The sequence below is a fragment of the Coffea arabica genome, chromosome 2c (assembly GCF_036785885.1).
Source record: "Coffea arabica cultivar ET-39 chromosome 2c, Coffea Arabica ET-39 HiFi, whole genome shotgun sequence".
Taxonomy (NCBI): domain Eukaryota; kingdom Viridiplantae; phylum Streptophyta; class Magnoliopsida; order Gentianales; family Rubiaceae; genus Coffea; species Coffea arabica.
This window is the reverse complement of record NC_092312.1, coordinates 66,367,409-66,394,467: the sequence shown is the minus strand read 5'-3', so window position 1 is coordinate 66,394,467 and position 27,059 is coordinate 66,367,409. Positions and strand designations below refer to the sequence as shown.

Sequence of the window (27,059 nt, the reverse complement as noted above, 5' to 3'; positions counted from 1 at the left end):
AGGATTAAAAATTACAAAATTATAAAATGATCCATACTTTTTTAATATTTATAAAATATACCCTGCGGGTCGGGTACCCGCGGGTTTTTATTTTTCTGATCCGTATCCGTACCCGATTTTTCGGGTACCCGACCCTCATCTGCCCCGCTAAGAAAAATCGGATCGGGTATCCTATTTTTCGAATCGGATCGGATCGGATTCATCGGATTTTCGGATCGGCGGGTTTTTTTGCCCACCCCTAGCTATAACAACTACAAATGGTAAGTACCAAATCATAGTTATTTGAGTCCCGGGAAGGAGTCCTTACCACTGACGCACACTGTTGCAGGAATACATTCTTAGGATCTACAAGTCGCGTTCCATCCATGCCAACTCCTCTGCGTCCGATATCATATTGATGCGCCGTCAAATAAAGCAAAACCAGGCGAATAAAAGCAAAGGGATCTGGCTCAGCCGCATAACCACTTAATAGAAATAGCAAGTTAGCGGGGAAAACAATCACTCTTACATTCGTAGAAATACTCAAATTGCAGAGGCTGGAAACTTCGCCAGTCAAGGCCACTGTCACATTGATATCAATAATAATATCAATAATACCTTCAGGAATCTCAAAATCCTGATGCTTGACAATTAACTACTTTTGGCTTTGTACAGGAAAAGTAGCAAGAAGCAATATATAAACAAATTTACAAGAAAAACTACAGGAATTTCTGTGTTACGCATTCTTCTTTTTCCTGTACAGCTACACAAGTCATTTCCAACTATTCTCCTATCCTTTATACCTAGACAAACACATACCATATGATTCCAATAATTAATATATATATATACATATATATGTATATATATGTATATATATATATATATATATATATATATAGTGGTACAACATCGACTGATGGAGGAGACCCAAAAAAATTCCTCACATACACGTGAACACAAAAAAATGGAACTCAAATATGCACTCAGGAGCCGCTTTCTTCCACACATTAACTTGCTAAACTCAGCTTCTGCAGACCCAATTCTGCAGCTATAAGTCTAAGCAGCACTTGTACTAGCTCCCTGACTCTTGATTCTCTGCATAAGAAATGGTCGTGAGGTGTATACCGTAATCTCCTTTCAGTGGGAAAAGCATACAAATAAAAAAGCTAGTAGTTTCTTGCTTTTTTTGCATCCTACAAATTTCATAGCAGATCCACAAAAGTTGTAAATAATCAACCACAGCAAGCTGTCTATTAGTAAAGCAACATCCTTTTTGTTGTGGTCAGGGATGTATTAGATACTAGGAAATATCAAGATACACTACAATGTATGCACCACAGCCGGCTGAGGGCTCACTGTTAAAATTAAAATTCAGGTTTTGTGCGTCTTTCCTAGTAAACTTTCATTTACCATAACTAGATGCTTGAAAAAGAGGAATTCCATGACCAAATTGTGGAGTGACTATCAGTTTGATTATGTGATAATGACCGCATCTTGACTTGTGCAATTATCATAATTTACTGAACAAGACTACCAACAAGAAATATGTCTCTGTACCTTGATACAACAAGTTCACAAAAGGATGGGAAAAGGACAAGCAAATGTTTACGTCCCCCGCTTCCCCCTGACAGGCCATCCGTCAAGGAATGATTTAAAGGAAGGACTGATGACGTATCTGAATGAATTACAAGACGTGCTAGCTCCTGGAGGACAAAAATGACTTCTTCCACCCTTGCATGTGGCAAGGGACGTTCACCTGAAGGAAGACATTCATGGTTCACGTGACATATAGCTTAGATCAAAAAGAATAATAAAGGTGAGATATTTATAAACCAAAAGTTAAGGCAGGGCAACACACCTATATCATTTTCATCAGTCAAAAACTTATTCAATATGAACTCACATCTGGCCATTAATATCACTACTGATACTTTGCTTACTTCAGATCTAGAAAGATTCCAGTCCACGGTCTCGTGATGGTAACTGAAAACACATCCAGGAGTCAACAACAACAAATGAAAGAAACAGATGGGAACTTTATATGCTCAATTTTTCTGAAGTTTGAAATTACCTGCACAAAGAAAATATTTTCTGCAAGCAAGTCAAGGAGAAGTGGCTACAATACGAAGGCATGAGCTCAACAGTTTCAACAGGCAAAGAACAGGTACGTGATGCACATCGGTCCAAAGTAGTAATTAATCGTTGCAAAATCTGTGAACATCAATATAAGTTGAATAGGACCTTAGAAGCCACGTCTTATCACCAGCTTGAAGAAGCAAAATCAAAATTTTTGGTTCCAATAGAGTTGCTTATCAATGAACAGGGGGAGCAAGACACGAAATAGAATAGTGCATAAAAGAAAGTTGCAAATTTCCAAGGCAAAATAGAAAAAGTGTATAATTTACATGAGACTGCAAGCCAGTTACTAATACACTAGGTGAAGTCCATAAATGAGATCAAATACCACAACAAACGTGTTACATGCTCAAGCATATCTTTTTGGGCAACTCAAAATAAAGATTGTACTTTATGTCCAGATTTCATCAATGCTCATACTTATAGTTCCGTTTATCAAGGCTTAATTATAAAAATGTTTCTAAAATATCAATTTCCACTCCTATTTTTTTCTGGGTCTACTGAAAAACATAATGTACAGGCACAACAGTTAAAAACCAGAAAAAATCAGGTGTAAGGGTATTACATCAATAGGTGCATCAATCTGAGATTTAAGAATCTTGTCTCCCAGTATGTCTAAAACATTCATCTCCAATGATTCATCAGCCTTAAGCACTGCCACAGAGAGTGCACTGGAAGGAAGGGCACGACCACAATGGCTCACTAGAAATATCTCATACACATCAGCAACTTCTTTCCAGACACGTATTCTTGCTGTTCTGGGGAAGGTCAGGTCACTAGAGTCTACAGTTACTTTGATCACATCATCAACAAGAATGTTGTTGAAGCCATCAACAGCCAATCTCCAAAGTGAGCCATCAGGATTATCTCTCCTTGTTGCCATACACCTATCAATAAACAAGAAAGTGAAAATAAGTTTTAGGTCTCCCAACAAAGAATACACAGAAAACAATGACATCCTAATGTTCTACGATGCATGGAAGAACATGTAAAATCTTGACATTTTAAGTTTCTAGTTTTCCCAAAATTGTAATAGCCTTCCAGTCTTTTAGGTACAATGAGAAAACAACATACTCTATCCGCTTAAACTACATAATGCCTGACAAAGATCCTGGACAGTCATATAATTCAGAGAAGACAAAAATGCCAAGCACCAAAGGAGATGGTGGAAACAGTGTCTGGGCTGTCAACAAGCTAGAGTTTAGAAATCTACCATTTTGTTTATCGTTTAACAGTGTAAACTTCTAAAGTGGCTGCCAGAGAATGAGCATTATGTTTACTTCAACTACTTTCCAAACTCCCATGGTTTACATTAACTGAGCACACTACAAGAAAAAGGTAAATCCATCACTTTATCAATGTGCAGAGGAGTATTCTCTTTTTAAAGGAACTAATGCCTAGCAACTCAAATTTAAAAAGTGTTATTAGAATCCACCATGACACTCGACACAATAAGGATTCAGCAGCTGAGCTTTGTGGGCAGTCAATCTGATATCAAATTCTCACCTTCCCAGACCTTGAATAGTTTCCACATAAATATTGTACTTCTCTGCAGCTGGAGCCTGCAAAAATAGATCCACCAGCACAGGAACAACCTTCTCTGCAAATAGATAACTGGAGCTTGTGACTGATTCAAGACCATTAGGAGAAGCTTGCCCTTTCTTTTGGGGTGTTGAGGCTATCCCATTTGGGACCTCCTTTATACTCTTATGAGCTGTGAAAAAGTCAGAATACGAAATAAGATCCTTTTGTTTGTGTAAAGAGCAGTATCTTTATGCAGTATTAATACCATGGTTTTGGTCCTTGCTCTCAGTTGACTCTAAGTCATCATCCTTGTTTTCTATGCCCAAACTAGGTTTTGGTAGATACTCCAATAGTTTCCCAATGAGGAGTAACCACATCGCTGAAAGGTGTCTTGCTGGACGTAACAGAGGCAAGATTTCCAGTGCAGTACGTTGAACTGGTGGAACATTGCCCTATAAACATGAAAATCTCCACATTATATGGAAGTTTACTATAAACTCAGGATAAATATACTTACTTCAGAATAACCATTTCGCTGAATTACAGTACACTTGAGTAATTTCAACTCAAGATTGAAACTGATAATTAAAATGAAAGAAGTTCAAACAGAGAGACATTTGCTCCGATAACGCAATACAATCCCAAACATATGGATAATGCAGCAACAGTTCTCATATTTTCATCTACCATAATCCCGTTAATCTCCTACCCATTTAACGAACAAACGAAGCAAACAGCATGAGTATTTACAAATCTAAATATATACACAGACAGTGAGAGGCCAGGAGAAGACTTTTTGAAACAAACAAAGCAAACAGCTACACACACACACAAAAAAAAATCTGTCTATGCACCCACAGAGACAGAGAGAGAGCAGGAGAAAACTTCTTGACTTAAATCCAGTTATTAGATAAAATAACTCACATATTCAGCTTCAAAGTTATCACTGGCGAATTTGGCCTCTTTAATTGCAGTATCAATAACAGAGAGCAACTGCTTATACATGTCAGTGTCAAACATCGCTTGTGCTTGTACATATACTTCTCCTGTCAAGAGTTTATAGCAAAAAAATAAATTAACAAAAAGAGAGGAAAGGAATTGAGCATGTATAGGCACACCTTTTGGTGATACAAAGGACATACTTATAAAATTGCTAATCCACATTTTACGGAATAGGATACAAATAATTAAACCCCACTGACCCACTGATCTTTCTACTCCAAAGAAGTTGTAGGCCAAGACAAGGGGACCTCCAAAAACATTGCAGTTTAAGAAAAGAGAATTTGATGTCCTCTGACTAATATCATTCTTGAACACCTACACATGCGTGAATATTGAAGACAAGCATGCAGACAGATATTGTGTATTCACTGAGATAATTAATTTCATTCAGCAAAGGGCAATAAATTTTATTTATTACCTAAACCATGTAAAATCTCTTGCTTGACCTTGCTTGATGCACTATCACTGCAGTTGGGTGATTTTTGAATAACAAGTTCATAGACATCGAGCACTGATCTGAGATATGGCATTGGCAAATTTCCCTAGGACATTTAAGATTCAACATTAGTGCAGAACTTATTATTCAACGAAACTGGTTTGAATGCGTTAGAAACATCATAAACAAGCAGATGCATTTCCTAAACACACGGCATTAGATATATTTGTTTATCTCTGCATACTAAGCAGAAAAGGCATTTCCTAAACACACAGCATTAAATATATTTGTTTATCTCTGCAACTAAGCAGAAAAGGCACTCAAAATGTCGAGAATCAAATGGCTACCTTTGGAGAATGTGAGATTACAGTTGATTGTAAGCAGTTTATTGCAGCTAGGGCAACCTCCTTACTACCATTTAAAATACTATTCTTAACAAAGATGAGCAACGTCTCCCATCCTGCGCCATAAAAAATCATCCAGACTTGTGATAAAGAATTTTATAAAATCTAACATTTTAACAGGGAATAGTAAATCAAAATATGCAACCCAATTACCAGACTGAAAATTATTTAAATCTCTGAGAAAAGGGAAAAAAGAGCGCAGTATTCGAGCTATTCCACCTAGGACCAGGACAAGTGTCTCATCCCATTGTTTTTGAGCTGTATTACGACTGTAAATTCATCCAAAAGATCATAAATTTTATCAATAATCAACATAAAAAAGGAGTTAGGAAATAATGGGAGGAACTAAAATTTGCTTGCAATGAAGGAAGTCAAATTGATATACCTATGATGTATGAGCATATGAACAGCTTTTCCTCCTCGTGTTCCAAGCTCTTTCCCTTGCCATTCATCCCTAGATGATGTTGCAGCCTAGGACCAGAAAGAATAAGATTAAAAAGGAAAAATTAGAGCTTCTAGAACTTTCTTTATCCATTTCAACTTACCATATGGGACACACGATCTAATGTAGGAAAAACATATTTCCAGAGACAATCCTCCCACATGCTCTTTGAAAGTTTCTGCCCATGGCTTCCAAGAATTTGGAAAAGCGTCCGGATAGCAGAGTTCCTAACCTAATGATGTAATAATTCAATGAAAGTGAGAAAATAATTCAAAGCAACAGTCATAAGTTGCATAAACATGATGTAAAGTTCCCCTATCTGCATTATGTAATCAAGCCCAGTGAAGAGTCACATCATTAACAGTTATTCACTATAATAGAAGACTCCACTTCATTGCTGGGTCAACATTCGACGTCAGCATGGACAAATAAAATAAACTAAATAGAGAACTAACTTTTCAACTGAATAATTTAGCAGCCAACATGGACACATTGGACAAAGCCAAGGCACATAAACCTTTTTGGCAGAACCAAACTAAGAAAAATGGATGTTAATATGTTCTGAAATTTCAAGCAGCTGAACATCCAAAACATATATTGGTAGACTTCATAAACAATTAGTTGCCAAAATGCACAATCAAATGTTAAATACCAACGAACACATAAAGAACAATTTTGTCAGATAACTTAAAGCAATACGAATAAAACCAAAGTCATAACATGTCATTAAACAGCTTAGAACGCAGAAGCAACCTATAACAGCCTGAAGGTATAATTCAATTACTCTATGGCGTAAGTAGTCCAAATTGGTTAATCATTTTAACATTGAGATTCAGAGGCAGCAAAATGTTAAAGGTTAAAAAATGAGTATTTAAAGAATGTTGAGGACACCACCCTTGTATGATATTCCAAATAGCATCGAAACCAATCATTGGTGCATGGAACAGATAAGAAGTTTCCACAAAATATGCATTTGAAATGATTAATATGCTGCAAATGTAACTATTGCTTTTCCAGGAGTAGCAGGACAAGCAACTGATTGTATTGTATCTCAGTCATTTCATACCAAGTACCAATTAACAACAATCTTCTACCTAGAAGTTTGGTTTACATGCTGATGTCTACGGTATTACAAGCTCTTATTTCATAGTAGTCTTTTTAGATAAATTGAAAGAAAAAGTCATGTACTCACCAAATAAAAGTCTAAAGAAATTAAGAAGTTTGAACTCCTTAGGCACTTTAAAGTTCTGGTTAATATCTTTTGGATCAATCCAACAGAATCTTTCAGTATCTCCTTGTCACAATTAAGACCCGCTTAAAACCCAAAAGTAAATGTTCATCACTAAGGTGCTAAAGCGCTGAATTTCTAGCATTAAACACCTTGGAGAAGGGGAGGTTATTCAATCCCAGAGGGTATGCTACTTACTATCAGAGACGAACCAAAGCATAAGAAAAAAGAATCATAGAGATGGTGCCTAAACCATTTGGTCTATAACCTTTTTAAATTTGATAACAAACATTCATTCAAATAAGCAGGATCCAGGTCCAAAGATGTTCAATCAATACCAAGGCAAATATTCAGGAAAGATTTTTCAATGTGAAAATTTGACATGTTCCAGCAAAATCATAGTGTCTTTTGGTAGGGTCAGTTCAGCTTGCTCTTGAAATGGTTTTGCCCTCCTGGGACAACTTTAGGAATCAGAAGTTTCAAGGAATGTCATTCTCATGAGTTGGATATATGCAGAAGTCTAAATCCTTTGAAGAACTGCAATACCTCAGGTCTCTCATCATCACCCAGCTTTTGAAGTAAAGAGAAAACAGAGAAAAGCAACTTGTCACGAACAACAATACTCATCAGCAATTGATCATCGAAAGGATAAGAGGAATTGAGAATCTGTTCATTCTTTTCACTGTTTATTTGATCTGCAAAAAGAAACAAGCTCAGAATACAGCAAAAAGGCCAAAATTAATGATAGTTTTTTTTTAAAGCAAAGTTAATCATAGATTTGAGTTCTGAAGCAAAGCATGTATAGCCAACACACCTGTTTCTTTCTCTCTTTGAGGTCCATAAGAAGCACCCTTGACAATAAAATCGGTTGATGTCCACAGAAGTCCAATAGCTGTCAAACTTATATTCAATTCATTCTTCTGAGCACTATAAGCTCCTGCTACATCAATGCATCTGAAAAACATCAGACTAAGGATGTTATGTGTTGGTAAAGAGCTAATGGTTGCACCAAAGCACAAGGCATTCATGAAGGCACACAGAGAGGGTACTTATTGTGTAGAAATGCACCTAAGGAAAGATAAACAATCTTCACAATGTCATTAAAGAAAACCTTCTTGAAAAGCTCTAATAGAACGACGTCACTGTCATGTAACATCAACTAATTAAATGGTTATACTATGTTTGACTGCTAACTTTATATTCTGGAATTCACTTTTACATCATTTCTTTACCTACATATTTGAAATGACTGTAAGACCCTAAACTCATAAAGTTAAAAAAGGAATCAGTGTTGTTTTTCTCTTCATAAATCACAAGAATTGAGAACTTATTATTATTATTATTATTATCCTTTAGAATTTCACAGTAACCACGTACAAGATGTACAAAACATTGCGTCATGTCTGTGCACCATTAGCTAACAACAACTCATGGTTTTGAAGTCCTAATAACAGCATATATGACAAAGGAATAGTAATCTAATAACATTCTTAATCTGTTGGTATCAATTGACGAATAATTTGTCCTATCCATGCCTTGGTTTAGACCAGAACAATAGACTGTAAACCTGCTGTAAAATGCACTTACACATGGAGGCAGTCAGCAGGTATCGTTGAAAGGCCATCATTCATTATCACACGAAGACTCTGAGTCAGAAAGGAATACATGTCAGTTGAAATTTCACATATGAACAAACAGCACCAATTCTGAAGTATCAGAATTAGGTATAACCAAGAAATAAAAATGCAAGCAGTTCTAATTGAAAATAAAAGCTAGCATATATGCAGCAAAGCACATGTCAAGCAGAAACCACTCAAAAATAAAGAAACTGAACCTTCTAGTCTACTGTACAAATCCTAGCATAAGCACTCAAATAGTTTTTTGGGAAACTAATGTTGTACCGCATTTCTTCATTTATTTCTCTTTATGGGTGAAGGGATACACACAGACACACATGGAAACCAGGATTTTGAAACCTCGCAAGGCACTCCGCCCTGGCCACTGGGGCAAACACCAGTTGCTTATTATTGATTAGAGAAAAATTCATGCCAAACATGAGGAAATTTAATAGCAACAAAAACAAAAGGCTATGAAAGAAACTATTGGAAATGACCGCAACCACCAAGGTACAAAAGACCAAATCCTTTCAAGAGTTCATATTTCATTTCCAGTCCCTTTAACTGAAGCATTTCCCATGAGAAATAGTCACTGTAACCTAATAATAACAGTTCCAATATACCAAGAGACTATCAAGCGTGCGCATCAACAGATTATCAGCATGCTTATCTAAATTGGTGTTTACAATAGGAAAACTAATTTACTCTTTCCGGTCATTCTCAATGGTTTTCCCCCTGCATTCCATGATTGGCAATGAGAAATAGAAAAGAATTGATATATTTTGCATTTTTACCTATCTTTAAAACATACTGAGTCTGATCTACAAGATTCAACACCAAAACATTTTCCATAAGAGTCATATCACTCTTACTGATTCACATACTCTTTAAGCCTAAATTCGTAGGCACAAGATTACAGAACTCTACATATTACAGAACTGTTTGAAGAGTGAAAGAAAAACATGCAGGCACCACCAAATTAGGTAATTAAAATTTAAGCAGGTAGAATAGAACACATGGGACCGCTATTCTTTCTCCACATAAGGTGCTCCACATGAAGACACTTTTTATTAAAAAAGAAAAATGTAGCAAGACATTCAAATAGTTTTAGCACATTTATGTTGATAGTGCATTACACTTTCCCATCTTTAGCTGAAGCAAATTTGCATAACAAAAATCATTAAAGGACCCACTTATCAATGCAAACTGACAAAGAAAAGTAAGGTGTGAGCTGGGCCTCAAACCTTTTGTGCTTAGTAAAAACCAGGTCTTTACTACTTCAAAATCACTAAGTGACATAATTTTCTCACCTGGAATCCCAGAGCGATGAGATCCTTCTCTGATGCAAGAGCAACAGACCTGAAAGTATGAGCATAAAAACTTGGTCATGAACCAACGGCAAGCTTACTGTGGCAGCTAAAGCATACCAACAATTAACAGAGACCTTAATGTTTCAAGGATATTTTGCCAGCTGTAGCACAACTTCTCCCCATGCCTCTGAAATAAAACTTATAAGCAAAGGAAAATAGGTAGTTTAACAACAGCAGATAGGGACAAGCATCACATTAAGGATTTAAGACATACTTCCAAAACGTGAAGAAGAATTCTAAGAGACCCAGCACGAATGTCAAAGCTTTTCGAAGAGGAATATAGAGTATCTAAGGGAGAAATGACAGCACACTCCAATGTTCTCAAGTCTCTAAACTTCGTTTGTGTCTGCACAGATTATCAATCAGAAGCAAGTCAATATCGAATCACAACAAACAACACCTTTCAGTGAAACTGCATATGCAATTCTCACATTATCAAATCCACCATGTTTTTTCCCCTGAAATAGCTCAGAACCTAAAACGGCACAGATTGACTTATCCATTGCATCCAGTGCCATATTGCGTAAGTGCTGACTAGAGCTATTAGAAAGCTGCAAGGAATTCAATACACCTAATCAGGGAAAAGGGGTTAATTGGTATAGATATTGCACAATCAATTCATGCTTAGATTACCTCCAGGAAATGGCCAACAACTTCATCCCATAATGGCTCTACCCCTGTTGCCAAGTATACCAATTGAGGGATGTTAAGTATAGGAAACAGATCTACCAACACAAGATACTGAGGCCTCAAAAGAACACAGAATCTTCTGAGTGTCAAACTCTAACTACACGTCACAGATTATTCAGAGCGATTTCAATCTTTAAGCTCTATTCATAACATGAACATTATATTTTTTTAATGAAAATGAAAAACCCAAGCAACAGACATGCAAGGAGCACTGTGACAAATTCCAACTAAAATATTTTTCTGAGTGTGAAATAAAAATACAAAGACAAAAAGATATGCATGTCTCCAAAACCTAACCAACACCACCCAGACACTAACAGTTCATTCAAAAAGAAACAAGATTTCAGATGATAAGAATCCTAAATCTCATGCCAAAGGTTGAAATTCCTAGGCATCATCAAATGCTCAGAGACCAAAAAGAACAATAAAGGATTAGCCCTATGATATAAACTCAGCAAGGCCTTATCTCAAGTACTTGTGGCCAGCTTGGAGGAAGTTTCAAGCTGTGCTCAATCTAGGATGTCCTTCCTTGGTCGATAAAACCTGTGCCTAAGAATGACTCCTCTTATCCCTTTCCCCTTTCTGGTAAATCATATAAATTGAAGTGAAGATATCCTCTTCTCAAAACCTAACACCACTTTGATACTGTAGTATTTGTTCCTATATGTGAGACTTGAGAATACAACTCTGAATTTCAAGTTGGAACACCCATATCCAGAAAAGTAGAAAAACGTACAACTGATATCACACATTCAGTTAGCAAAGGCTGATATATTGTCAATTTCCACAATCAGTACTTTTTCCTCCTCTTTTTTCACATGTTTAAATGCAAATATGTAATGATATTAAACGGAGCCAATTTGCATTCTAATATTGGACTTACTATGCAGATTGTTGACTAATATCGTTAGCATCCTCTCCACTGCAAAACTAATAGTCCCGAATTTTTGATTGGATGCTTGTGCCAAGCTACCAGAAGTAGCAAACATGTATTGATGAGACAATTGTCGTAAAGCTGAAAGAAGTGATTTCACTGCAGACACATGCATTAGGGCAGAGCTCTCGAACAGCTAAACAAAACAAAAAAAAAAAGAAAGAAAAACACAATTGTAAGCTAATGGAGATGATTATACACACACACACTAAAGAATTACAATTATATACTCCACAAATACCCAAAGAGAATAGTAATAATAATGATAATAATAACCTGAGAATTCAGTGAAGAAAGGATATGAAAATCACTATATTGACCAGAACCAGATGAATCTCGTGTAAGCCTTGGCACAGCTGTAGATACCTCCTATATGAACATGGAATATAAAACTTGTGAGCACATCATAGTAAAATTTAGTCATAATTGAAACTTTTTGATGGATCTTTACAAGCATCTTGTTGGATATTAATTTTAAAAAATGTTCAAACTTGTTAATTGGCATAAATCTGAATTATAGGGCTCATTGGGCTTGATAGTCTGCATTTTTGGATACATTTCTATAGTGCACTCAATCTTGGACAGGAAAGGAATTGTCATACCTGCGTTGAAGCATGTGGTGAATGAATTGCTCGGTCAAGAGCAGCTAATGTTTCCAATACCTACAATTTTTTAGAAAAGAAATAAGAACATGTAATCTTCTTTGATATAGATGAAGAAGCTAAAATCACATACCAGGACCCATGAAGGACCCAAGAAATTGTGCAGTCGATGGGCTATATTGAAGAGGGTTCTTAAAGCCTGGGTATCACAAACATTAGCATAAATCAAAATACTGTTTAAATCACTAACATGTAATCAATTGATGTCAGAAAACAGAGCTAACCTGAACATTTTTAGGAGTGAGGACAATGTTTTCCCTCAGATCAACTACTACTTCTGACCTCTTTGACCCAGGAGACTGTATCAAACTGCATAAAATTCAATGGTGAAGTCAAAGCCAGGCAAAATATTTATTGCAAATAACTTACTCCAACAAAAGGAAAAATAGTCTGCCACATTCCATACCCAACAGATGTTACATTTTATTTTTACTACATTACCACTGCTGGTAAGCAGTCTAATGACTCAGAGGACCACTAGGAAGAATCCAAAGGGACGGCTCTGGTACCACATGATGAACAAAATTTCTCATTTGGCAAATTCATGCAGGCAGTGCTCCAGAAAACACGTTTTAGTCGAATATTTGATTGTTAATATAGCCTATAGCCAGTTAAATTATAACTAAAGCGGGCTCCAATTTAATTTCCAAGTCAGGGGCCAACAAAAAGATTTAAAATACAGCAGAAATGGCAAATCTTAAGACACCAACTCGCAAACCTGTGGCTGTTTTGCTACTGTGGCAATCATTTATCCAAATAGATATAATCTTGACATTAACATCAAGAAAAGACCTAAATTACAGAACAATTGGGAAATCTCGAGATGGAAACTGACAACCCTGGGGTTGTCTTGCTACTGTGGCACCATTATCTAGACATATAGCACAAAATTCCAGCATCAACGCAAGAATACTCACAGAATGAGTTCCCCACTAACATGCCACTAGTAAGACATCAACGAGTTATAAAGGAGTAAGAAGAGCATGACATCCTGAACAATAAAATTGTGATACCTCTTCTTTTCAACTTCATTGGGTATGTTGATGGTAAACTTGCAAAGGGAGGCAAGAAAAGAATTCAAAGGCTCCACAGCACGAAGAACTCCACAGGCCTAATCAAAAAATACGCAAGCCATTATCATCTAAAGTAAAAGATGATGACAATATTGAGATAGCAGTGTTTGGGTTTCAAGTTACAAGACAAGCAAGTGGTTGGAATATAATTAGCAGCTTTAAAACAAGAGACACTAATCTAAATAAGCAGACCATCAATTTGCTCCCAAAGATTCCAAAAGTAAAGAACAAAAATCATAGTATCCATAAACAGAACATGAACATAATTTGGAGACAATGAAGAATACCTGAGTAAATGCTTGATAACCCTTCAATATCTCTAACACAATAGCCTCTCCTTGTGACCTGCAATACCGACTTTGTGTCAGCATACACATCAGCTTATCAACACTAAAAATACTAAATGATCTTTTACTTACTTTGTCAAAATCAGAGACAAAGCATCAAGTATTGTCAGCCACATGGAATCAACCATTGAAATACAAAGAGTAGCAGTTTTCCCGGTACATTTTTCTGGTGAATCAGAATCATAGCGGGGGGACTCAATCTGGTGGCTCCAAGATAAACAAACAAAATAAGCAAGTGGCAAAACTAGATTTGAGCAAATTGTACATGCTTTGATTCCTACACGCACCTCACCAACATCAACGGCCTCATCTGTCAAAGTAGCCACAGTGAAAACAACACCCAACAAACCCTCAATTGCCAATGTTATTGAATGGGCTTCACTGGCAACCAAGACAGCAGCATTGGATGCATCGTTATCTAAACTCCATTCAATCCCTGGCACATTTTCAAGTTTTCATCTTTTGTGTCCATGACTGACAAACAAATCACAATTGGGAAATTCATGTATTGCAGACAATTATTTACAGCATAATCGTGAACCATACATTATTCAATTCCAGCCATTCAAAACAAGTACACAATTTTTATGGCTATTTAACAAAAAAACAAAAAGCAATTAAATCCCTTCAAATGCAAGATCAAGAAAGGTTGCATGTTGTATAGAGATGATCATCATCAATAGAAGAAGCTATTGACTTGCACAAGAAGGAAGTATAAGCACTTCATACTCTTAAGACTAAAACACACACGAACACGCACCCAAAAAGTTAGAAACATGTAAGCTCTTTCCAAACTTCCATACCTAGCCTAAGACCACTTCTTATGTCATAATTATTTGAAGCAATTGAGCAACTGATCTACATGTAGTAAATGATGGCCGGCCTGACTGACATAACACTCTGATTAAGTCATCCTGTTATTAATGTATAACATTTGCAGCAAAACATGTTGCAACCTATCATAGACAATGCATCCAAAAAAAAAATGAGGGTCCAAGCCCTTCTTTTCCTTCTGGGAAAATAATAAAAATTCATATCCTCACTCTATACTCATAGTGGCTCTACCATAGCGCTAGTATGCGCAGCCTCAATCTCCATAATTAAATCAGAATAGTAAACTAAAACAAAGTTTGCTAAAACTCCTGATATCAAAAGCAAACAACTTTAAGGTGAAAGTAAATTAATGCACTACTGTAAGATAGTTTATTTTCAGGCAATAAAATTTAGATGATTTATTGTCAAAATCTAGGTGATTATGTTGATCTGATCACAACTTGATGTGAGAACTGCACTCTACCACTTGAGTTTTTCTTACTTGAGTCAGACAAAAATCTGATATTTCCACCAAATTTTTCAAATCTTATTATCATAAGGTGTCTTTCATAATAAATACAGAACAAGATTGTATATTCTATAAATCCAAAAGAAAGCTGCCAAGAAAGTTTAGCTACATTATAAGAGACAATAAAAAAAACTCACACTTGTAAAGCCTAGTCTAATTTAGTCCATGTTACCATCAAATGTGTCTATTTAAAAGGTTTCATTTTGATGTTTTTTTTCTCTTCATTTAAAAAAAAAAAAATTTTTAGCAAAGAACCTAAATGGTCCCTAGATTATATTGATAGTCTACCTTTAGCCACTAATTCTGTTGGTTTCTAAATTAACCACTTTAAAATAGAGCTGATCTACTTTTAACAATTCCATTGAATTTCAAGGTTAAATCTCATGAAAAAGACCCATTTCCTCGTGTAGCACATTTGATAGTTCTGCTTAGATAACCCCAAAATGAAACAGAATGGCCAAAAGTATGCCACTATAGAAGTTCAGTGGATAATTTGAAAACAAACACAGTCAAGTGGCCAAAAGCAAGTTATCCAAATAGTTTAGGGTCCATTTAGGTAGTTTGCCATATTTGTAATTCATATCATAGGTTGCACATTAGACACATGTTTCTACACTTGGAAACGGATTCTTTGTTTCTTATTTATATTATATTTCAGTCAGAGAGCATGGAGAAAATCACTGAGGACAATTTTATCTTTGCACATGTGCAAGCATCCAAGATCAACAATAATTCCAAAGAATACCAATACGTTGAATTGCCAATTTTCTGTAACATTTAATAAGGTCAAAAGCACATTTAGCTCTGGGAATGCCCTTTCATTTGCTCTACATTATTCTATCTCACTTGAAATACCTTTAGCTTTACTGCTAAACATTCCAGCAACAGCTGCAAGGCTCTCCTCACTTGTGTCCTGAAACTGTAAAATGAATTAAGAGTGATCAATCTAAATCCTATGTCTTCTGATTTGTGAAGTCAAGAGGACAAAAAGGGCACAAGAATAGCTAGAAATAGTCCCAATACAAACAACAGGGTATATATTCAAGAACCTTTACTTGGAAAAGGCACAATTACTTCTCATTCCCTCATTCACCAAGTACCGATAATGAATATGAAATGAGTAGCATCATTTGAAGATAATCAAGTAAAGCACAGTAAAAAGAAACTAGGATAGATCATAAAGGTGCAACTTTCCCTGCACACTCAAAAAACGACTTGAGTGAACATATATTGAGAATATACAACAGCAAAAAGAATCCTCAAGGTGTAATTTTTACCTGAACATTGGAAACAACTCGAGCCAGAGCTTTTACCATATCCTCAACGATATTGGTGTTCTTCGGATGCCTGCAACACATCATAATTATCAGATTCTGTAACCAAAGGACTATAATAGAAGCACGTCTGAACTATTTTTGTTCTTGGGATGACTTTAATATGTCATCAGTTATCCAAACATTGATTTATAGTTTCATGTGAATGACTCCTTCCTAAAACTTTTCTTTAAATTCATCTTCCAACATGATATCAAAGATCATCCAGGACCCTTTACAATATCATCAAAGGGAGCCAAGGAAAGCATCATCAGAGAGCCCCATTAATTTGGAATGTGTTAGTTGTGTCTAAATATTCCCCATCACCAAATCTTCTAGGCATATCATTCCACAAATCAATCCAATGGTCCATTTGGATTGCTGGATTTTAATTTAAGGAAGAATTTGAAATGAGTTCATTTGAAATCCACATTAATTCAATTACCTTATTTGGCAAACAATTTGAATGTACAAGGTGGATTAATAATTAACAACCACATTGTTTGAAAATTAAAAAAGTTTAATAGTCATATACTAAATTTTCATAAGTTTCCTTTTCTTCTTCTAAAGTCCCCTGAAGTGGTTCTTTTCGTAAGTGGCTTCCACAGCAAAGCTGCTGTTCTAATCCTTTTTTCTTTTTTGGGTTGGTGACTTTCCTGAAGGTGGACATCACTTAATTGCACAGACCAATTTGTGAGAGTCCTCAAACCATATAACATCACAGACCAAAATGACGTAGCAAGCTGCCTTTGGTGTCCTATTTTTGGATGAATTTACCAATGGCCAAAAATTATGACAGCGAAACCATGGTAAAGTAGCCTGGTCTTCTCTGCTAACATATACAAACGCATAACTTGGATGAAGTATGGAGAAATATAAAAGAGAAGGATTTTAAGTGATACCTAATCTGGGTGCATTTAAATTTCATTAGTTTTAACTCTGCAAAGCCTTATAATCAATTGGTGAATCTAAATCTCCTGTAAGTTATCCAAAATGTCAAGAGATTTGGGGGAAGGATTTGAAATTGAAATCCACTCAAATCCCCCTATCCAAACACAAACTAAGTAAATTTTCACAAAAATCTATCATACACAGGCCTCTTTAAATTTTGGTCCATGTATCATTGAGCTACTAGATACAGAAGCAGAAATTGCCAATCTGCTATACCAGTTTATTGACAATTACAGTTCTCCTAGCATCTTCACGAAACACAAGATAGAAAACCAATCAACAAATAAATTGTAAAAATCAGCCACAAGCCACAAAAACATGCAGGTAATAGAAAAATCATCTGAAGTAAATCAGATGACACACTGTTTAGCTACACAACTACAGCAAATTCGAGAAGATATATGCAAACCAGTAAACTCATTAAGAAAGTGGATTCTCAGTTCTATCAAATCTCCCAACAAGATAATTTCCACTAAAGCAGAAGGTTACAGCATTAGTAAGAGTTAATCAGAGTGAAAAAGCTTACATGTCAAAATTCTGAAAAAGAATTCTCAAAGTATGCACCTCCACACAGAAACCCTGTCAATTTAACAGTCATTAATCATCATGAAACATAAGCTTACGTAAAATGTCTTAATGTATTCATTAACATTGACTAATTCATCAAGATATCCTGTATTAGGGTTCATTCTACCTACCCTCAAGATTTCAAGAACAAGAATGCGATGCCATAACGGTAAATCAAGAGATATAACTCTGATCAACATGCTAAGAAACACCTGCAATAGAATTAAAGAAGTTTACACACATAAGAATCTTCCAGTGAATTGAATCTATGAGAAAGAACAAAAGCGACATGTGAAGTTCACTAAGCAATCAAACATTTTTCCTACAGACTGAACATGGTAAGAAACCAATTTAATCAAATGGAAGAAGATTTTTCCTGTTTCAACGGAAGTTTATGTTCAGATTCTTTTTCAAACCATACAGAGCTTATTAGAAGTTTCACATTAGAGTCCAAACAGTGGCAAGAATCACCAGAATTAAACTGGTTTCAAGGACGAGTATTCAGTGAGGAGCTTGGGCAAGAAAATGAAATGGAACAGCTAGTTCTTTGGATTTCTTTTCAACATGTAGTCCTCATGACAAAGAAGTGTACCTCCTCCGCTCCCCTTCCCACCCACTGCTCACCCCAAAAAAAATATTGTTCTTTGGGTTTACACCACTACTCTTACCTCCATTTCTTTGGCCTGTTCCCCTTCTCTCTCCCCCTCTCCCAGTTCATCTTCATTCCTTATATCTTAGGGTTAATTACAGTTTGCCTCCCTGAACTTGACCCATTATAACACTTTGCCCCTTGAACTTTAAATATACACACTTTACCCCCTTCATTGATTAGTCAAACATTAATGATGAATTCTCCATCCAAAATTTTGACAAAATGACATTAATGCCCTCACACAATAGTTCTAGAAACTTTTAATTGGAATATGAAACATCTTATTAGAAAAAAACACAAAGTCACATGATTTAAAAAATTAAAAAATAAAAGATAGTATAATACCAAAGAATTGAAAATTTGTATTGCAGAGAAAAAAAAGAAATTAAAAATTTGTAAAACATTTGCACAAGTTTTCTATCACTTATCTTTCTTCCTTTAAATTGTAAATAGATTGATTTTAATAATTGTCATTTACCTTGCAGCTTTCACAAGATTTTCACGAGTCAATAAAATGCTATTCGGTAATTTTATACCACATTCATACCTTGTTTTGTATTTTGTTTGAGTTCTATATTTAAAAAAAAATAAAAATTTTCTAAATATGCTTTTCAATACATTTTTATTTTTAATCATATTTTTATCTCATATAAAACACATTAAAAAGTGCTATAATATAAAATATAAGCAAATAATTTTTATTCCAAATGCACTAATTAATTTTATTTCATTTAAAATAAGTACTGCTATCGGCAATGAAATAAATACATTGAGTTGCTTAGGCTTTTTTTTTGTAAATTATCTAATTCATTTTAGTACCAAAAGTTCGAAGTGCATAGAGTAATTGTGTTTAGATGCATTTAGCAACTATTAAAGAAATAGGTATTTATTGTGTTACAATTATTATGTGTGTTTAAGAATTAGTCAGGGATATTTTGGCCATGAAAATATAACTTCATTTTAACCCCATCAAAAAGTTGACCACAAGATGTAAAGTGTATATAATTGGAGTTTAAGGGGGCAAAGTGTAATTAACCCTATATCTTACATCAACATTTATGCTTTCAATTACTCTAAAATGCATCAGTTGAAGGAAAATACAACAGGCTTTTGAACAATTATTCCAAATGCTTTGTGACAAAATAAGAACAAACATACCTCAGATTCAGTGATGAGTGATGAACTATAAAGTCTGATAATATGAGCTACTGAACGCAAGACCAAGCGACGGAAATAAGGCTCTCCAGTTTCACCATCAAGCTGATTCAAGAACACAGACCAAGGTGGAAGAGAAAAGTTAAAAAATATTTTTCCAGATAGATCATCAAACCTGTATAAAATTTTTGTGGCTATATTTGAAAGACAAGCACCTCAGAATTTGTTCGAAGTGAGGTCATAAGCAGTGAGCATATTTGGTGACGCAGAACCTGTTGGTTGTCCAGCCCATATTTAAACCAGGAAATTAAAGGAAAACAGAATTATAAAAGTTTTGAGGGCAGGAGGACTCATAGCACCTGATCATAAGGAATCAAGACCCTGAATAATACCACATAATTGGATAGGATAAACCTGAAGAACCATGGCATAAGAAAATCTAATTAAACTCATATCCTTTCGATTATTTTATCATCACAAATTCATATCAACATACACAAGTAACCTGCTCCAACAATTCACATTTCCTTTCCCTAAAATTTCAGAAAATGAGATGCTACTTCCCATAAAAGTTGTTTGTCAAACATAATAGTAAGAAGTTGCTTGTAAACATAATAGTCAGATATCAGTTTGACTTAAATGTCCTTAACTGATAGGAATATGTTTCAATTTCATCAATATGCATAACAGTATTTATGTAATAACAAATAAAACTAAAAATAAGAGTACATTGACAATTACTTGAAAGAGAATTGGAATTCATATTTAAAATGTTAAAACACTCCTAATTTCAAAAGGCTTGCATCATTATGAAAAAGAAACCGAAATTCTCGTAAGAGGCCTATCATTCAAATACTTACCATAACTTCATAGATACAGTTACTTGAAGCTACACCAAACAGATAGCAAGAACACATTAATTCCAAATCAAACTTTAAATCCTACCTACATGAGTTGGTTTTCAAGCAGGGACACCCCTAGGAAAAGGCGTTTCCATCATTCAATATTTCACCCACTATCAGGCAAAATGCACATTTATGCTTGTTACAAAGTTCCTACCAGGTAAGCTATTGAAATTAAGCAACCAGAAGCATAGAAGAAAGGGAAGACTCTTACTCAAGTATATCAAGAGCAAATGTCCGTTGAATTGAGCCAACTCGTAACCAGATGCCCTGAGACATTGAAGCAAACAACTATTTCATCTCGAAATAAACTACAGATGATGTTTGAAATTGGAAAATCTCACAACTGAAATTTTTTCAAAAAGTAGCTGGTCTGTCAATATTGCATTCTAGTTATCACAAAAAGCAATTTATCAATGTTGAATTAGCACATACAGATCCACCTGCAGCAAGAGCTGTCAGGTCCTCAAGCAAACGAAGCCCAAGCTTTCCAGAATTAGTTAAAGTGTCCCTCATTAATGATGGCCCTCCAGAGACCAATTCTAGCTCCAATGCCCTATAGTACAAGGTTCAGGTGAGCACACAGTAAGGACCTTCAAAGCCTAATATAATACGATAACAGAAAAACTCCAGTTCAATGACCTGATATATGCCATCATATCTCAACAAACTCAACAGCTAGCAAACAAGATATAAGAATACAAAGCTTTAAATCTAGATCTAAGAATCTCAATTTCTGATGCAATCTGGACAACTCACACATGGATAGCGATCTACAATAGCGGTCTACAAGCCAAAAGATGATCCAACCAACATGGGATACACATATATGGATAATAAGAAAGAATTGCTTCGTAAAAGGAAATTACATACTCTAGGCGGTTTAAATTCCGATTGACATCACTAGTTACTGAACTAGCACGAGAGATGTATCCTCCAGAACCACCTTTCCCTGTAGGAAGTGACTCAGCACAAACCACATGATCAAATATCAGTGCTACTGCCTGTCGAAAGGTTGCTGCAGCAGTGCTGCATAAGTTTCAAAGGGGAGATAAGAATCACTTTTGCTGCTAAATAACAGAATAAGTCAACTAGGAAGGGAGATACAAACAAGAAAGATAAATGGCATAAAAATATGAAATAAATTTGGCACCTATCTAAGCTAATAAAGAATGTCATCTTACTTCCTCACGCTGTCAGAAGATCTGCTGCTGTCAAGAAGCCGAAGACAGATACCAAGAGCTTGAGCCATATTCTCCTGAAATTAAATGATTACTTCCCAATCAACCAGATAAGTTGATAAATTCTTTCACAAGTTCAAATTACCTCACCAAAATGAATAAACATAATTTAGTGATCGTATCAATCTTTTTCAAAAGATGCACCTTTTCTCCTTCTAAATGATTCAAGGATGGGGAGGATCAAGGCCTTTCGGGACTGGGCTAAACGGCCATTATGTTATTACATATTGAGACTTGAGAGTGCTGAAAAGAAGAAAGGGTGCAAGACAACGAAGAAAAGGAGAAGGAGATGCAAAAAGTCCGGGCCCAAGCAACACTTAGATAAACACAGTCTAAATTGTCAATTTTGCATTATTGACTGAAGTATTAAGAACTCACATCCACAGGAGGACTTTCCAAAAATGTGTAACAATAGTTAAAGGAAAATTGTTTTATGAACTACATCTGTGGCTCCTCAATGACTCTAATTTGGCAATATACTGAGATATGACATCAACAATATTACTGGCGCAGAGAATAGAATTAGGTGAAAAGACAATATCATCATAATCAAAAACAACTGTGAAAATTTCAGGAGACTTCCATCTTAGATACTGTCAAGCTGCATTACGAAATCCACTTCCAAATTTGTATTAATAAGACACAAAGAAAACCACAATTGACGAGCTCCTTATAGTCAGCCTGGTTAGTGGTTTATTAGCCAATTACGCATTGTAACACAGTATAGCAATAGGCTGTTGAAGTAAATAAAAATGATGGTCAGAAAGTCTATGCTCGCATGGTTCTCAGGACTCTGGCAACTGAAGCGTCAGCAACCGACACAATCCCAAAACACATTGTAGGATGAGGGAATGAGAAGCACTTCCACTACATCAAGGAGCACAATGATCTCCTCAATACCTTTCTTATGCAATTGAACACATATACTGCTGCTAAACACAAATAGAGCTTCAAATAAGACATGAAAAGAGTAGAGTTGTCGACAATAACCTCAATATCAGGTTGCAAACGAGACTGAAATATTATGAGGATGGTTTGCAGGGTCTTTAGTTGGATGCTGTCATCTGCCATTTCACCATGCTGCATGCAAATGAGGGAAAAGAACACAAAGAAAAAAAGAAAAAAAAGGATCAAGAGTTAAAAATCTAAACACTGAAAAAATTGAAACAACAACCTGTAGTCAATTTTTCTTTTAAGGAAGAGGAAATATAAGTGACAGTAGAGGAAAACTAACAAAAAAACACTTCTTAGCATGAAAATGGGCCATAAAGTACCAGAAAAATGCATCATAGTTGTCAGACATGCCTAAACTCCTGCACTTTTTATCTCATTTTCAGTATTAAAAAAAGTCCTTTCTGCCATTAGTAGAACGTTCAGCATATTGATCCATTTCCTTGACAATGTAAAAGAATATTTGCAACTGGCAAATAAATGAAGACAGAATGACAAAGTTCCTACGAATTCTAAGTGTATCAGCAGGGTCCCAATCCCAGGCCAACCCCCAGCCAACCTCTCACATTCCTTATTAAGCATTTTAAGACTTTGATAAAGCTTCCTATGATCAAACATCAGAGAAAAGCAAATGTACATCAACAAAACCTACCAAATGTTGAGCAGCAGAGAATTGTTTTACTTTTTCTAAACAGTTCTTTCTCCGTTGACCTATTATAACATGTAAGTGTCATAGCATTCTAAAATTTTCTTTTCAAACTTAAACATCAACTTTTTTCATTAACCTTTAGCTCAATTAAGGTTTTTCCTTCCAGAAGCTCTACAAGATCATCATTGCAAGCAACTCTAAAAACTCTTGGTCCACAACTCCCATAAATTGCTGTTGCTTTTTTTTTTTTTTGGGTTTAAATTTCAAGTTTCAATTTTTGACATAGACAGGATTAGCACCATTTCCATGCCTCTAGGAAACTAACCAACAGATATGTGGTACAATGTGTTTCTGAAACTGAACATTGGCTCTCAACATGTATACATTTCAAACAGTCTAATAATTGTGAGTACTGCCTTGGATGTTAACCCATTTTCACAACCTGCCAAGACATCATTTAAAATTGCTCCTAAACCCATGTACATAATTTTTCTGATTCTCCTTTTTCTTATTGTTATCTTCCTACTAAGATTGGCAAGGAGGGGCAATGAGTAAAAGGCATCCTTTTAAAGAAGCATCAAAATTTTTGCTACCTACAAATTCACTTCTAGGTGGAAATAACTGTTTTATCTGGGTAAGCTTCTACAACCAAATTATTTCATACAGACTCTACTTCAGTTAGAAAATCAAGCAGAATCAAACAGATGGTATCACTACATACAAAAACCCCCTCCAACAATTGAATTCACAATATACTAGGTCTGAAATGCCAGTTTTCATAAGGAAAAGTCCTCTGATTTGACCCCTCCAAACATAGCATATACTTGCTGCCAGGGTCAATGTGCCTACATGCCCAGCAAAGGATTTTGTTGAAAATGTATGTCAGGCCAAGGCAATTCCTTGGACCACAGATAGGATACCCTACATAGTGCATTAAGTGCCATTACTTGCTGCGAGATGCTGAAAATGGACAAAAAAAATTTTCAAGCTCTCAGCTGCAGCGTGTGTCATAAGCCTTCCTTTACAAACCAGTCACAGTATGAAAGAAGAATGAGGTGCTATACCATTAACCATACCAGTTTAAACCAATTAAAAAAAAAAAAAGGAAAGTTCAGGTGTACTGCTTTGAAAGCAGAGGCAACCAGCAATCTTGACCAAATTTAAAAGTTTGATAACCTCCTCTGAGCTTCTTCTACCTATAGGTTATGTACACTTTTGTACTTGCAAAATCAAATCAATACTACTTGCAAATGGCAAATCCAAATTAGCCACAAAAGAGGGTAAAAAGTATCCAAAAATCTATTATATACCTTTGCAACATTACTTCTAGTCCTCATTAAATACTTTGTCCGGCTCTCTAAACTTTCTGCAACAATGGATATTAGAAAACATAAAAATGGCGGCTTGCTGCTGGGTAATGCATTCATCCTGAAATACATGGCAGAAGGTTTGACGCTGAAGACTATCTAAACTACTCAAACCAGAAACCAATTAAGGTCATTTAGAATGGAGATGTCACGAAACACTACACCACATTTAACTCTTTGCTCCCATGTGATTAAATTTGATTATAGCTGATTACCACATCAGTATAGAAGTCAATGCCTAAAGCTACAGTGCATATGCACTAATGCTCTAACATTTCAATTTTCTTATTTGATTGCTCCGAAGAAGGGACCTTAATCCCACTTGCTCAACCTTATGTCTTCCTCTGTCTCAAGCACACGATCTCTTATAATTATACTATTTCCCTCCTTCCCCTACATCAACAGATTCGATAGGCACTCAATAGTACAGTCCAGGATAACATTTAACAACTACTAAGGACAAAGAACAGTTTTGATATGTTCTACATTTGGTTCTATATCAGACTTCAAATTTTATTGGCATTGGAATAGCGTCCTATCCATATTAAGCTCATATGATTCAATTCTAAGTCCAGTTCTTATAGAAAACCAAACACGGCATATCTGGAATGCGTTATTCAAGCGTGGTAAAGAACTGCTTGGTTCTTCTCATTTGACTTATTAAACCTCACCATTGCTAATCTTCAATACTTTCTTCAAGCCTACACTACAAGAAATTAAACATAGAAGGTCCAATAACAGGAGCGGAATACGGAACTTTCCCACTCAAATTGCAGTTGTAATGAGCAGAAAACAAAACAAATTATTTGCAATGACATCGTTGAGCATCTAGTACAAAAACTTACATCTTTTAATGTAGCGAGAATCTCCTTAAGTGCTGATGGAGCAACTGCATCATGAGATATGAGTTTTTGCAAACAAGACAGCCCAATCACACTCAACTTCACATTTCTAACTTCACAAGCCATCAAAAATATCCGCAGAATATCCTCATTATGCGCAATTTCACTCGGACTCGACAATGATCTTAGCTGCAATTTCCACATTCACTCTTCCAATATAGAAAAGTACTACTAACTTATTGCATTCAGTATAAATCAAAATGATAGGAAAAAAATTGCAAATTGGATCGGACCTTAAGAATAGCATGTTCAGCAGCGTCTTTGACGGCGGGGTAACGGCGGCGAGATTCAGCGGAGAGAGCTCGCAGATCTGCCTCCAGAACCGCCATGAAAGCAGCCATTTCTCTCTCTCTCTCCCCTCTCCCTGTAAAAAACTCAGATTGTCTGCGTTATTGTTTGTATATATATACGTATGTGCACTGAAATCCAGGAAGTGCAACTATAAAACGACACCGTTTTTAAGATCTCCGGTGCAATTGTTTTATGTCAGAGAATTTAGAAGTCGGAAGCTCTTGCAGGGGAAGACAATTTTTGATATTTCAACTTTTGGTCTTACTCTTTTACGTATTTATGAAAAAGACCCTCATATTAGCATAACAATTATTCTCGTCCACGTCAATTTTGCCCCCTCCCCACAGCGTCCAAATATTCCTGGTTTGGTGGCAGCCTGTCCTTCAGTCAGAACTTAGAAGGGGCATAAAAGAGGGTTGACATGTAAGAACGGTGAATAACTAATTTGCAATGAATAGGATAATTTCTTATCCTGCTGGAAAAAAAAAAGGATACCTGATATTTTGGCATAATCGATACATGCATCATACGATCGCAAATCGAGAATTGAATTTGGTATAATTATTAAAGTTCTTTCTTTCTCGTCTTTAAAATAAGAATTCGATTTTTCGCATGCCCATTCGTCATTCCCATTCTTTTGATTGAGGATAAAGATAAAAAGGGCTTGAATTTTCAAACCCTAAACAGGCTGCGTTATGTGAATGTGTCCAAAATTATCAAACCAATTAAGGATGCAAGTTCCATCCACAATAAGACCTCTTGAGCTTGAGAGCAAGGGTTGCTTAAGTGTTAGAACCACCTTTCCTCCCATGTATCTGCCAAATATTCCACAATCAAGCCTCAAGCCTCGTTGTAGTTGTATTGGCAACACAAATTCCCCATTCCCCTTGAATATACTTGAACAAAAAGCCAGCATTTCAACATAATCCT

At 35.7% G+C, this 27,059-nt stretch overlaps 1 protein-coding gene across 2 annotated transcripts; it reads right to left on the bottom strand.

The window, feature by feature from the left end:
• Positions 1 to 569: 569 nt before the first annotated feature.
• LOC113727487 (uncharacterized) lies at positions 570 to 26,433 on the bottom strand. 2 transcript variants are annotated; one of them, XM_072076161.1, is made up of 44 exons: positions 26,072 to 26,433; positions 25,782 to 25,987; positions 22,960 to 23,049; positions 21,913 to 21,986; positions 21,602 to 21,757; positions 21,164 to 21,284; positions 20,943 to 20,998; positions 20,186 to 20,240; positions 20,042 to 20,098; positions 19,830 to 19,931; positions 18,151 to 18,231; positions 17,979 to 18,031; positions 16,466 to 16,535; positions 16,044 to 16,107; positions 14,134 to 14,282; positions 13,919 to 14,046; positions 13,787 to 13,844; positions 13,440 to 13,537; positions 12,651 to 12,735; positions 12,500 to 12,565; positions 12,367 to 12,426; positions 12,041 to 12,133; positions 11,714 to 11,900; positions 10,774 to 10,817; positions 10,572 to 10,691; positions 10,355 to 10,486; positions 10,215 to 10,267; positions 10,081 to 10,129; positions 8,742 to 8,800; positions 7,969 to 8,108; positions 7,701 to 7,849; positions 6,030 to 6,158; positions 5,870 to 5,955; positions 5,638 to 5,753; positions 5,428 to 5,540; positions 5,063 to 5,186; positions 4,567 to 4,688; positions 3,908 to 4,094; positions 3,625 to 3,832; positions 2,684 to 3,005; positions 2,054 to 2,193; positions 1,841 to 1,965; positions 1,540 to 1,738; positions 570 to 1,077 (listed from the first exon to the last, which is right to left on the bottom strand). In XM_072076161.1, exons 2-44 carry the CDS (start codon positions 25,980 to 25,982, stop codon positions 990 to 992), a joined length of 4,809 nt encoding a protein of 1,602 aa, XP_071932262.1. In that variant the 5' UTR covers positions 25,983 to 25,987; positions 26,072 to 26,433; the 3' UTR covers positions 570 to 989. The 2 variants fall into 2 exon arrangements, with proteins under 2 accessions (XP_071932262.1, XP_027107484.1); XM_027251683.2 differs by having other exon boundaries at positions 25,782 to 25,967; positions 26,072 to 26,432.
• Between the last annotated feature and the right edge of the window lie 626 nt (positions 26,434 to 27,059).